Raw genomic sequence first — 14,449 nt, 5'->3', positions numbered from 1 at the left:
ATTTGAAAAAGTTACCTAAATGAGTCCCCACGCATCCCCATCCCCACGCATCTTTGCATAGAAACAGAAACACAAAGCAGATGGGGCAGGGAGAGGTCTCTCACACGCATCTTCATAAACAGCGTAAAATATGAAGAAATCTTCAAGAAACTTCAAGCAAAAAACAAAAAAAAAACAAAAAGCCCATTACTTTGTACAAAATATTGTGTATGCCCATGTTATAGAATCCCCATGCAAAAAATTCAATTCGCCATCTGTGATTCTGGCTTGGCGGGAGGCAAGCAAAAGTTCTCTAAATTTGTCTGGAGACTTTGTGACAAACACGGATTGCACAGTGAGGGGAGGGGTGGAGGGGTAGGCAAGGGGGGGGGGGGGGGTTGAAGTGGAAGAGGACGTGAGGCCGTGCCGTGCCTCCTCGCGCGCCGGTTTAGTGGTCATTATCTGTGGAGCAGCACAAAGGCCTCCAGCTTCTCCGGGATGTTGCCGCGGTAGGCCAGGCCGTGCTCGACGATGGCGCGCGCCGCCAGGCACTGCAGCGTGGTGTGGTTGATGGGCTGGATCAGGTTCTTGGCCATCTCCTTCTCGTCCAGCAGGTCGCAGGCCGTCTGCTTGAAGGCGTTGGTGCTGTCGAAGTGCGTGCCGCTGGAGATGAGCAGGTTCATGATGTCCGGGTGGTTGTTGGAGGCGGCCACGTGCAGCGGGCTGTTGTTGTCCTCGTCGCGGCAGTTGACGTCGGCTCCGCACTCCAGCAGGATGGAGGCCACCTGCAGGGAGGGGAACTTGCAGACAGGGTAGCGGCCGACGCAGGTGGTGTTGCGGTCGACGGCCAGGTGCAGCGGGCTGTAGCCGTTCTTGCCGCAGGGGTGCAGCTTCAGGAAGCGGTAGATGGTCTCCTTCTTGAAGTGGTCCTCCTCCACGCTGCAGGGGACCTTCTCCAGCAAGCAGATGAGGTGCAGGATGATGGACAGCGCCTTGCTGAGCTGGGCGGGGTCAGGCGGTGGCTGCGTCTGCTTCACCGCCCTCTCGATCTCCAGCACGCTCTTGCTCAGGATGCCCATCAGGTCCTGGAAGGACACCGAGGTGCCCAGCAGCCCCTTGGCCCGGTCCTGCAGCATGAAGGAGAAGAGCTCGGCGAAGGACAGCAGGCTGCTGGCCGTCATGGGGCTCAGGGGGTCCAGGTTGCTCTGCTGCATGTCCAGGGCGTACTTCCACAGGTTGATGCACCTCTCGAAGTTGCCCGAGTCGGCGTAGACCGCCCCCCGGTAGCGGATGTAGTAGGACGTGTCTGGGTGCGAGGGGCCCAGGATGCGCTCCCGGATGAGCAGCGCCTGCATCCTCATCTCGTCGGGGTCCGAGATCAGCCCATCCAGCTCCTCCCCGCTGTTCACCTCTCGGGCGTAGTCGTAGGCCATGATCAGCTGCTTTGGCTCGTCCTTGTAGAGGATATTGTTGCTGTCGCTGTACCGCAGGTCCATCGCCCTCTTCCAGTACTTGAGCGCACCCAGGAGGTCCCTTTTCTTGTCCACGAACGTGGCCCCCAGAAGCTCCAAGGCGTTTATTCGCTCCATCTGGCTGGTCTGGTGGTGCTCCGTGAGAAAGTCTACAATGTTTGTGTGTCCGGTCACGCTGGCGGACAGCAGCGGGGTCATGCCGTATCCATCCCTCTCCATTTTGGCACCATACTTTAGCAGCATTTTCATTATCTCCAGGCTCCCCGATTCAGCACAGTCATGCAAAGCCGTGTTACCTGCAGAAACCACAAAATATTGCATTAAAAAAAAGACTATTCTGTGACACGCAACTCCATGAACACACCAGTTACAGGCTCAATTTAGTGCTATTTTGAAATGTGGAAATAAGGTTCTGCCAACTTGGAAAATCTGTTGAAAACGGATGGGGGAAGAGCTTAAAAGGCTTTTATGTGATTTTAATAAGCCGTTATTTGGAACAACAGGGAGGTGGCTCCAGCTAGTCCACCTGTTCATCAGACAGACGTGAGTTTAGTCACAGGCTGAAATGCTTGCCTGAACCACCTACTTCCATCAGAATTACTTGGTCCGTCACCAGCTTTCACCTCACAAACACTCAACTCTTCACACTGCACCTAGGATCCACAAACATTGAACTGTCCATTAGTTATGGCATATTTTTAATCGCTTTTTTAAATTTCAGCTAAGAATAATCTTTACTGTGTCTGTCACACCAATGTGAACTGTTATGATATCACCCACTATGAGTAAGTCAGATACAGCTGTCTACATTTCTGTGCCGCACAAAGGCATGCTTGTTTCAACAGTGAACCTGACTGGCTCATCCCTCCAAGAAGAATTACCAGACAGATCACATTTTCAGGTCAAAAAAAGAGGAAAAAAACAGTGACGCATAGAATCATGACACACTGACGCAGGGGATCACGACATATCCTCCTACCAAATAAAATACCCCTGTCATTTCATACGCCCAGCCGGCAATTAAGTATAAAGATACAACCAGTATGGCAATATGAAGGCCCAAGGGTTGTCAGCATGTCCCCAAACTAAAGTTTGCCTGTGAGAATTAATTTATGCTGGCAGCAATTGTTGCACTGTGCTTCCACACCAGGGTTCAACATTAACAGTTGCTGGATATCCCAGGGAAAGTAAAACATGTGTCAGGCTAATAAGACTGGCTAGTAACTTACCCAATTTGGCAAGTAAAAATTCAAAGCAAATTTTAGCATTTCAGTTGGCAAAATCCACAGACTCTGTGTACCCGCCACGCAAGTCCATCAGCAGTTGTGTCCTGGGTCCTGTGACTAACCATCTTAGCTCTTGACCAGTAAGTAGCAACCTGCTAGTGGTCCCTCCTAACCAGAAAATTATCCAGTATGTCTCATCCTCTGGGTCATGACCCTGAGTGGACTGCTACAGTTTCACTACTGGGTTGCTCAAGAAAACTCCCTCTGTTGCTGTTAATGTAGTATCAATAAGTGAGAGCTTTAACCAAAGGACTGAACAGCAGTGACATATGTTGCATCACAGGACTCATTTTTGACATAAAGGTTGACTGATTTACAGGTTTCAGATGTTAGTTTTTAGTTCATCTAGTTCATTATTAAATCTGTTAGTTCAGCTGTCTAATACAGCTGGTTAGATATCCAAGTATTACAGCTAGCTAGCAAGGTGTAGCAGAAGATGAATTTCTGTTGGAAGAGTTAAACCAACTTGGATCCAGACAGCCAGATTTTATGCTTGCAGATATCACTCAGTAAGATGACTAATGCAATTTCCAATGATTGACAACCGTGACGTTGAATTTTCCAGACCTGTTCATCTAAAAACAGTCACTGCCCAGTTCAACTTGACTGATTCACCTGACGTGCTTGTGCAATGCTGCAATAAATTAGTGTTGACTTCAGTGTCAGCTCTGCGACTCTGCTAACAATATGTGTCTGCAAATGTAACCTCCATCGCTAGCTACATGCCAGTAAATTAGTTAGCTAGTAGGCTAACATTCAGCCTTATCTTCACTAACTAGGTAGCCTGCTAACTATAGTAGCTAACATTTCATTTTCTCTTGAAAAAAGCAGCATTTGTACCACGTCTGAACATCTCACATCCGCTAAAGCAGCGCAATGCAGGCAATTCAAGCAGATCAGGCAGTGACAGCTGCTCAGCATGGACCCTAATAGGAGATTTAAGGGTCTCCTGTTTGAAAGCAGACATACCCTCGCTCACATCTCATCAACTGGGAGGATGAGGCGAGTGCAGTGACAAATCTTTAGGCACTTTTTAAAGAAAAGAAACCAATAATTACTTTGAGCAGTTTTGTACAATTACAGAGAAAAGAACATAGAAAGATACAACACCCTACCAGGAAAAATCCAATGAATCTCTGCTTGCTTTGTGATTTATTCTCCCCATGCAGAGCTGATCAAAATTATGACTAGTCATTTTTTTCACATTTATTTTACAGTTAAACTACGCCATATCCGGCAAGTAGATTTTTGGCCAACTTAACGTTGCAAAGCTCACATGATTTTGAAGTGGTCTCGTAGGTTGGTCTTCCAGGACACTAAACAGATTCGTACTCAGATAAGGTAGGATTTGCCACATGAAGACAAAATTGCACTGAGCTGTAATATTGTGCGGAAGGGTAGGAGTTAACATGACAATACCAACAAATAAAACAGAACGTGATTTATTAAAATTAGTGTTTTAAATAAGTTATAATACTCCTCTTACAAAAAGTACAGTTTGCAATTTCAAAGTAACCAAAACGTAAAACTGAAAAATAAATTCCTTTGAATTTTGAGCTGTCTTCACAATGCGGTCTAAAAATTCCACGATCGGGGTATAAAGTTCAAAAGACATTTTAACACAATGAAGGGCACAGTAGACTCTTGCATCAGAAAGGAAGGCAGACACCAGCCATGAATCATCCCCATTTCCTTTCATTTTCTTTTTTTTTGTGAAAAGTAAATTAAGCAATTCTGTATATTACTGACAGTTTTTCATGATTTACGCTTCTGTGACCTTTTAATAGTAGGTATAAACAGGAAGCACTTAAACATAACACTTAAATTCTATATGCATTTTTAATGACTCCATGTCCCAAACTAAAAAAGTGATGACAAAACTACTGCCTATAGAATTAAATAAGTAAATAATGAATAAGTCCTCATTGGGATATCATTTTAATTCAAAGAGGGAGAGCAGATGACAACAGTCCCCTGGCTCCATGACCCACTCTCAACTAATCACATTCCTACTATTGTAAAAATGGGAGGCTACTCTGAAAAACAAAGACAACATAAAAGTAACTCCATCACAGCAAATACAGCTGGATATTAAATGTTAAACCTCCTTTAGTGTTCAAATCATCTTCCTGTCTATCAATGCAGTCAGAAGGTTTCCAAGTAATGTGTTCCATAGTCTGCGTAAGGACAAGCTTGTCTGGTGACACATCAGAGAATTTATTGCTACATTCAAACCACAATGGCATCTAGGTGGCTGTGCGTTTTGATTCCCATAGTGTTCCAGTTGTCACTCTTTAACATCTCATTTAATTGTTGTACATATTCATACACAATTCCATCAACATATTATTACTGCCATGTTTCAAACTGTTGGTTGTTGGTTATGTGAGATTAACAGAAACACATAAATTTTTTCATGTTGTATTTACAACCACAAGTCAAAACATATAATGTTAATATACTATGCAATTTCTACAGCAAAAAGGAAGACATAGTGTTTACTTAGATTTAGTAGATTTAATAGCCACCATTTTTCTTTACTGAGGAATTCCAATATTTAAATGTGTAACCTTAAGTATTTTTTCCTTTTAAATTGAGTTTAGAGTAAAAAACAAGTCTGGAAAAAAGGCTTTATGTAGTTTATGCTGCTGATCATATGGGTTGTTTTCAAATTCTAGTGTCTCATCTTACAAAAGTACTGACCTATACAATTCAGTGATGACAGGTAATTTGAAACACCGTCTCACCTGGACGGGTGAGTATTTCTGTTCTTGGAAACTCTGACTATATAAGTGTTTATGTCATTCAAGTCCAACTCCTCCTCCTTTGTCCAAATGTTTGTCTTTTGTCCACAAAACAAATAGTCAAACTGTTCTGGTTTTACTCACTGAAGCACCCCCGCCTCTGATATACAAGCTACGTTATCCCTACCTCTCTCACCTCTCCACTGGTATTCTGCATACAGAATCCTGGCAAGATGGGCTCTGTTGTGTTCCGTTTCCCCACTCACTTCCAGCTACCCTACTACGTCAGCGAGTAAGGGCCTGGTCACCCCAGTGCTGGGACAGCTTGGCTTCATGTAACAGACCTTTAACTAAGGAGCTGCTTGCTCCGGGCATTTCAAAAGAGAAATCAATCACACACAACCACATCACTAGACTTGACAGAAAAAGCCCATCGCCTGTTGTGACAAGATGTGATGCGAGAGCGAGAAATGAGGTGGCATGACTCAAGTCACAGCTGTGGTGCGTGAAAACTTTCACAGAGCTCCTGAGAGTGTGAATGGTGTGAAGAGACACAAGAACTAAATGCGGGCTGGGATTAAAAACAACAGCCCTGGACATCAGCAGTGCATCAGCGTCAGTTCTCCTGCGAGGTCTGGCCATCCGCACCTTCAAATCTAGAGCATTGCAGAGCTACGAGGCCTCGCTACAGACCACCCTTTAAAAAGGCCAGAACGCATGCAGATTGGTGCAGTGAAATGGTGCCGCCCATTCTGTCTGAATTGTGAGCAGTACATTTTGCATTCTAGTATGCATCTTTCATTTTTTATCAATTCTGAAATGTTTTCACAGGCTAATGACCGACAGCTATTTTGCCACTCCTGGAAAAAGAGTTGCTGAATGAAGATTTGAGAGATCCTGCAGCAACTACCTTTTCCCCTTGACCCCACACAAAATTCTGTGGCCTAGCAGAACTTTAGTGACAAATTCTGTCATTTAACAAAAGTAGTAGACTGCATAATTAAAGGACACTCACAGTAACAACAAAATTATTGTGTGCCGTCAACTGGTTTATGAGAAGACTTGTACATATTACTAACACAACCCAATACGCACCCAAAAACAGTCAACTTCTGTTTCCAGACACTGACACCTATTAAAGCACAGACAACAGTTAGAGGGAACCAGTGTTTCACAAGCCCATTTAACAACTATCATGTTGTACCTAAACCTTTAATGCAAACTCAGATGAATCCAAAACAGATAGTGAGATATTTCAGAGAGCGTGAAAGGGGAAACAGTCCAAAAACACAATCTCCCACCCATAATTATACATGATTCTTTTGAAATCCTTAAGAACTGTTGCCCTGCATAAGAACATCTACTGTGTAAACAAATGATGAAGCAAATGGGGCACAGATTATCCTTCGCTTTTGATATGGAAATACACAAAACTAATATTATGATCTCATAAATGACATGTAAAGGTACTAAGAAGTTAAGAAGAGAGGTCTGAAACACTTCAAATAAACCGCAAATCTAAATATTAACATTCTTGTTCAGAGCAGTGCTGATGTATTCCATTGGGAGAACAGCTTAGCAAGTACACGAGAGTGGAAAAAGAAGCTCATGGGCAGAGTTCCCATTAGTGCAAAATCTGGCATTAGAAAGAAAGAAAAAAATCCCTTCTATTTATGAAAGGCAGATTAAAATAACTTAGAATTGCTTATCGCTATTATGAGCATGACATCTATCCAGGTTGTATATGCCTCCACATCCTATTTTATTGCAGTTCAACTCAATATTCTGATCGGCTCAAATTGGAAAAAAGAGTTGTCTTCACTTAACTCTTGCACTTAAAATTCAATGGGAATAGTATCCTGATAAATAAATGACAAGGTCCTGACATGTAATTTTAATACGTTTCATGTAAAACATACCTGGCAATGCAACTAACTAGCCACTCCAACATTCCCCTCACAATATCACAGCTCAAATAGCTTTCTAAAACAGTAGTGTGGCCTGAGTAAATAACTACATCTAGTGCGCGTTTGAAAGTTAAATTTGTTTATTCAAAGCCAAAGTTTGATAAAATAGGTTTAGATGCTCCTTTTGCATGAGATAGTACCTGCCTTTTTCAGATACTGTAGTAAACTCATATCCAAATAAACACCACTATCTAGCTAATCCACATCTACATGTTGTGTTTTTCTACAGTTGTGATATGCAGCAAGGCATAAGAGTTGCTGGATGCACTTGCATCACATTTCTGTTGGTAGGGGGAGGAGGGATGAGGATTCCTCCAAAGCCTCCGGTCTCTTCACCGGCTACTGGCACTTCAACACATTAGTACTGGTTTACCCTGGTCACAGCTATACTGCATCTACATACTGCCTGCATTCGTGTCCATGTGCTGCTCTACTGCAGGCCAGCTGTTTGTCCTTTCCTCTCCTCTGACGCCCCATGTTCAAGGCCTTCTCATTTTCTTCTTTGGCCCCTGAGTGATGAAATCAGGGCCGGCCCGACGCATAAGGGAACTAAGCGGCTGCGTAGGGCCCCCCGTGGCCACCAGGGGGCCCCCAAGAGCACTTGAAATGTCGCACAACAGCTTGAAATGTGTTTTTGTGATATATATTATATTTGCGGTTGTCAAAATAACGTGTTAATTTCGATTAATTATAGAAAAAATAACGTGACCAAAAAATGAACGCAGATTAATCGCACTCTGTGATGCCCCTTGACCCTGTATGTCACTGTGCATTTAAGCAATATCACACTTGAGGTTGTGCTGTTGTACTGAATATCAGCACAGCTGCAATTCGGTCGTAGGTATGAGGCTGCAAGCTGAGTGCCAAAGATAATCACAGCTGTGCTGATATTCAGTATAACAGCACAACTTCGAGTGTGATATTGCTTTTATACAACAGTTCTACAAACAAGGCTGTTTATCAAGTAATGATAATTTGAGACAACAAATTACGTTTTTTGTCGTTTACAAAATTAGTTCCTTCAGGATTACATTTACATGTGATGTCAGGCAACACAAACAGTTTCTTGACTGGAGGTAGCTTACTGCTTTTTAATCATACACGAAAAGGCTAGCTAGCTACTTTCTTTCATACCCGACAGTAGGCACGGCAGCTACTTTTTATCATACAGTGCTGGCCAAAAGTATTGGCACCCCTGCAATTCTGTCAGATAATGCTCAATTTCTCCCAGAAAATGATTGCAATTACAAATGTTTTGGTAGTAATATCTTCATTTATTTTGCTTGCAATGAAAAAACACAAAAGACAATGAAAAAAAATTAAATCAATTATCATTTTACACAAAACTCCAAAAATGGACCGGACAAAAGTATTGGCACCCTCAGCCTAATATTTGGTAGCACAACCTTTGGACAAAATAACTGCGAACAACCACTTCCGGTATCCATCAATGAGTTTCTTACAATGCTCTGCTGGAATTTTAGACCATTCTTCTTTGGCAAACTGCTCCAGCTCCCTGAGATTTGAAGGGTGCCTTCTCCAAACTGCCATTTTCAGATCTCTCCACAAGTGTTCTATGGGATTCAGGTCTGGACTCATTGCTGGCCACTTTAGAAGTCTCCAGTGCTTTCCCTCAAACCATTTTCTAGTGCTTTTTGAAGTGTGCTTTGGGTCATTGTCCTGCTGGAAGACCCATGACCTCTGAGGGAGACCCAGCTTTCTCACACTGGGCCCTACATTACGCTGCAAAATTTGTTGGTAGTCTTCAGACTTCATAATGCCATGCACACGGTCAAGCAGTCCAGTGCCAGAGGCAGCAAAGCAACCCCAAAACATCAGGGAACCTCCGCCATGTTTGACTGTGGGGACGTGTTCTTTTCTTTGAAGGCCTCGTTTCTTTTCCTGTAAACTCTATGTTGATGCCTTTTCCCAAAAAGCTCTACTTTTGTCTCATCTGACCAGAGAACATTCTTCCAAAATGTTTTTGGCTTTCTCAGGTAAGTTTTAGCAAACTCCAGCCTGGCTTTTTTATGTCTCTGGGTCAGAAGTGGAGTCTTCCTGGGTATCCTACCATAGAGTCCCTTTTCATTCAGACACCGACGGATAGTACGGGTTGACACTGTTGTACCCTCGGACTGCAGGACAGCTTGAACTTGTCTGGATGTTAGTCGAGGTTCTTTATCCACCATCCGCACAATCTTTCGTTGAAATCTCTCGTCAATTTTTCTTTTCCGTCCACATCTAGGGAGGTTAGCCACAGTGCCATGGGCTTTAAACCTATTGATGACACTGCGCACGGTAGACACAGGAACATTCAGGTCTTTGGAGATGGACTTGTAGCCTTGAGATTGCCCATGCTTCCTCACAATTTTGCTTCTCAAGTCCGCAGACAGTTCTTTGGTCTTCTTTCTTTTCTCCATACTCAATGTGGTACACACAAGGACACAGGACAGAGGTTGAGTCAACTTTAATCCATTTTAACTGGCTGCAAGTGTGATTTAGTGATTGCCACCACCTGTTATGTGTCACAGGTAAGTAACAGGTGCTGTTAATTACACAAATTAGAGAAGCATCACATGATTTTTCAAAGGGTGCCAATACTTTTGTCCGGCCCATTTTTGGAGTTTTGTGTAAATTGATACTTGATTTGACTTTTTTTTCTTTCTCTTTTGTGTTTTTTTATTGCAAGCAAAATAAATGAAGATATTACTACCAAAACATTTGTAATTGCAATCATTTTCTGGGAGAAATTGAGCATTATCTGACAGAATTGCAGGGGTGCCAATACTTTTGGCCAGCACTGTACACGTAAAGGCTAGCTATACGGTAGGCAAGCAAGCCACTTTTAATCGTAGCTCACTACACGCTAGCGAGCTACTTTGTAGCATACATGGACGGGCTAGATATATGGTAGGCTTGCTAGCTAGCCATTATTTATCATACCCAACTGCAGGCTAGCCAGGTTCTTTTTTATCATACACGGAAACGTATCCACATTATATACCATATATATCCACCATATATCAATGTTGGTCTATGTTGCATAACAAATTTTAGTTTTTTTGGCATCTAAACTATGACACACTGACAATCATTACAATGTCAAGGATAAAAGGAGAAACTTATGGACTTATTTCCATTGTTGTTCTTGCTGAAACATTTCTGATTTTTTATTTCCTTAATTCATTAGGTCATAGTTTTGATTCTGACAGTAGGGATGCACGATGATATCGGCACGACATAAAAACTTAAAGGTAATTATCGGCCTCGACAGATATGAAAATTTATGCCTAGGTGCCTGGCCAATAAGGTGACACGTTAACTATGTGCACGAGATGACGCTAAATGTTTATTATGAGCGCCAGCAACAAGCTTCAACATGTCAGCTGTATGGAAGTAGCCTATTTCAAAGTATCAAACACATAACAAAATTGCTATTTGCAATGCTTGTAAAGCACCAGTGATGCGAAGAATGGTAAAATAAGTTTCTCACTCTGGGCGGATGCTAGCTGTGTGCTGCTAAGCTTTTCTCTGCTTCTGGAGGGGCGTGGGACCATTGTTCAATATCGCGGCTCGACAAGTACAGAATGCGATGGGAAATAAGACAACCCGCGATCGCCTAGTTCTTGCTTTGGGACGTGAACAGAGGGTGTAATTTTTGTGTTTGTATACTTAAACAACGACACTGGACAGCGAATAAAGTTTTCTGTAACTTTATTGTGTCTCTGTTCATTCAAAATAAATATCGGGCTCCATAAAGACAGAACGCTATGGGACAGGCCGCGATCGCCAAGCTTGTGCTTTGGGACTTGAATGGAGGGCCTAATAGTTTCGACCGACCTCTAGCTAGGTTTCTCATCCCGTGAGGATGCTAGTTATTTGAGACCATTTTTAAATTACGCGGCACCTATATCCACACTATATGAAAAAAATCAGTGAAAAAAAATTCTGAATTTATGGAAAATAAAAGAGATGTTGACCTTTAAAGCTTATAATGTCTATCATTGATGCAGTCATCTACCAAAATCCATTGGAATTGAAATATTTTTAAATGGTTCTCATGGCAAATATTGACATATGCTATTCATTTAGATTAATCACAAAGCATGTAATTAATTAGATTTTTTTAAATTGCTTGACAGCCATAATTATATCAATGGTAATCATACAAAAACAATATTTTGTTAACAATAGTCAATAGCATTGGCGGCGCCAAGGTGGTGGGGGGCCCCCAAATCAAATTCTGCTTAGGGCCCCATAAAGGCTTGGGCCGGCCCTGGATGAAATACTCGACACACCACCATCAGAATCGCAGAATCGCCCATGAGAGCTCACTCGGCTCTTGAAGCCAACCATGGGACAACACAAAAACGCCAATGCTGAATCTACACTTTCCTGGAAATTAATCAGAAATATTTAGAGGGCTGTACCATTTTGCTCTGACAATTTATAACAGTGATTAAACATTTTACATACACCACTAGATGTGTCTTTTTTGGTCTGAAACGTTGCAATGGCCCAATTCTTGGCGTGGCAGGACTCCTCTCATTAGTAAAGCTGTCAGTATTCATGCTGGCCTACTTAAAACTAAAGCTTTGTCCTGTTTTACCATGATTTGAATAATAAGTATTTCAGCCAATCAACATGTAACCCAGTACATTAACACCTTTGTTTATATATGTGTAAGATGTTACACCGTTTCATTAAAAATGTTTAAAATGAAAACGTAGCTAATTGTGTCAGTCGTGATGAGATGAAGCTGAAAATTCGGGGGCAGTCTTGTACACTGTAATTTTAATTACGAACACACCAGTATTTTAATTCACGATGTACATCACCTTGAATAATCATTTTTTGAGAAACTTGTTTGATGTCAAATGACCGATAAGGCAAAACCTTACCTTAAAAATAGGATTCTTCTGAAGGGCGTCAGTTAACGTTAGCTAAGTAGAGAAGTGCTATCTGCCCTCGGTAATTTCCATATCAATCATTTAGCCGTCTAGTTTAATATCAGCTAACCATCTGTTTCACAACAACTACCTGTGTCCAACTAAGATTTTTCGACATCAGAGTTCAATCTGAATACATACCTTTAACGCTTTTTCGATTAACGTCGGCACCTTTTTCCAAAAGGTACTGGGCAATCTCCTTGTGTCCTTTGTAACAGGAGATCATGAGGCAGGTGTGCCCATGTCTGTTCGCTACTTCCAGATCTGCCTTGTGCTCCACCAGGTATTTTACGATGTCGAGGTGCCCATCAAAGCAGGCGGCCCTAAGCGGGGTAGAGTTGGTGAGGGTCGTGTTGTTCACGGCGGCACCGTGACCCAGTAACGACTGAACCACTTTGAGGTGACCGGCCGCCGAGGCGGCCCACAGCGGAGGGGCCCCCTCGATGGTCTCGCCGTCGAAATTCACCGACCCGCCGATCTCGACCGGGGCAGAACAGCACTCCAGGAGGTACTCGACTAAATCCAGATGCCCGTATCTGGCAGCCATCAGTAGCGGGGTTGCTCCGTTTGTCTTTTCTGCCATCAGCTTGGTAACTTCAGGCTCAGCTTTGTTCTCCAAGAGCTTCTGCAACAGCCGGAGCTTGCCGTCCCTGGCGGCGTTGTAAACTGCTGTCTTTAGATCCATTGATTTCGTTAACTAATTACTCTGATGAATTAACACTGTGACTCGGTAGCTCGATAATGGCTTCTCTTTTCACTTGGCTAGCTATAATGTAGCGTGGTAGCTAGCTCTATGGCTATATGTTTGTGACACGTCAAACTGGACTATAAATGTAGCCTACACCTGGTTTGCCTGCAAGCAGCAATTACTTAATGAGCCACGTATCATAGCTAGCTAGCTAATCAGGTTTGTTACAAACCCACGTCGAGTTGTGCAGAAATCAGCTATCCACTTAAAAGGAAAACTGGTTAAAAACTAATTTTCGAATATGGAGGATGTCGATATTTTCAGTGTAATAGGAAACTCTTCTCTTCCCCTTTCTTTGTCTTGGCTACAGCAGCTAACGTTAGCTAACAAGCTGGCTGGCTAGCTACAACTGTTAGCTAGCTAGGTCACTCTGCGCTCCCTCCGACGCTCTCCATGTCCGCAAAAACCTTGTCTTCGTCCGATTTAATACTTGCACATATCATTTTCGGAGAGGATCAGAGCGATTTTGTTTAGACATCGTCACTCAATTTAAAACAAGAACATTCCCCGTTTTGTTATCGCGTTTAACGTGGGCCAAACCGTGGCTCAGTCTCACGGGTTCCTAGATGCATCCACCCCCGCTTTTGGTTTCCTGTATCTCCAGAAAAGAGAAGATGATGACGTCCAGTTTCTTCTCTCGGTCCGTGTCAGTTTTCCTAGCCCCGTTTTCAAAATGCGAATTCTTGAGACTACGAGTAACTCCGATCCACAGGTAATCTATTAAACCAAAAACTACAGTCGACAGTCGTGTTTCGTTGGTATGCTTGGGAAATCACCAGGGTGTACTCATCCACCTACACACCGGTTTCCTCACGACCTAATACCCACCAGTACGATTCTGCCTGATGAAAAACAAAGCGTTTCTTCACCCTCCCATTTATTGACAGGGTTCTTATCCAATCGCAGAGCAGATGTATGACTATGGGATTCTGACGAAAAATCACTGTCTGCCTAATGGAAAATGCTGCAACATGCAAGTTGTGTTTGAGCCAGAACTTGGTGGATACTGACTTGCTTAATTTGCGATGAAAGTCACGATTCTCACGGTGATGTCGGACTATATTGTTTTAATTAGTTGTGCCACTGGAAAGTGTTGTATTGTGTTGAAATGGCATGTATCCATGCGGTGTGGAAGTCTGTGCTGACTTTTGAATCCATTTTGTCTGCGCCAAATGTTGTGAAGAAGCGTTATTCGCCGAACTGTTGGGGTTAGCTGAGGTGAGGGAAGGGCGCATGAAGCCTCGGGTTAAACGCGTCTTAGCCTTCACGAAACGGAAATTATGATGGAAGCGTGACTCAACAGA

At 43.0% G+C, this 14,449-nt stretch overlaps 1 protein-coding gene across 1 annotated transcript; it reads right to left on the bottom strand.

The window, feature by feature from the left end:
- Nucleotides 1–368: 368 nt before the first annotated feature.
- fem1c (fem-1 homolog c) lies at nucleotides 369–13,982 on the bottom strand. Its single transcript, XM_036527361.1, has 2 exons — nucleotides 12,539–13,982; nucleotides 369–1,747 (listed from the first exon to the last, which is right to left on the bottom strand). The coding sequence occupies exons 1-2, from the start codon at nucleotides 13,080–13,082 to the stop codon at nucleotides 438–440; spliced, it is 1,854 nt and encodes a 617-aa protein (XP_036383254.1). The 5' UTR covers nucleotides 13,083–13,982; the 3' UTR covers nucleotides 369–437.
- Nucleotides 13,983–14,449: the final 467 nt, after the last annotated feature.

Source organism: Megalops cyprinoides, chromosome 4, assembly GCF_013368585.1.
Source record: "Megalops cyprinoides isolate fMegCyp1 chromosome 4, fMegCyp1.pri, whole genome shotgun sequence".
Classification (NCBI taxonomy): domain Eukaryota; kingdom Metazoa; phylum Chordata; class Actinopteri; order Elopiformes; family Megalopidae; genus Megalops; species Megalops cyprinoides.
The sequence above is the reverse complement of the archived record's forward strand: the minus strand, read 5'-3'. Positions and strand labels throughout refer to the sequence as shown.

Excerpts from the sequence above, each read along its gene's own strand:
- fem1c (XM_036527361.1), bottom strand. The coding sequence starts at position 13,082 with ATGGATCTAAAGACAGCAGTTTACAACGCCGCCAGGGACGGCAAGCTC. Across the intron at positions 1,748-12,538 it reads TAATCGAAAAAGCGTTAAAG|GTAACACGGCTTTGCATGAC; the intron begins GTATGTATTCAG and ends TGGTTTCTGCAG.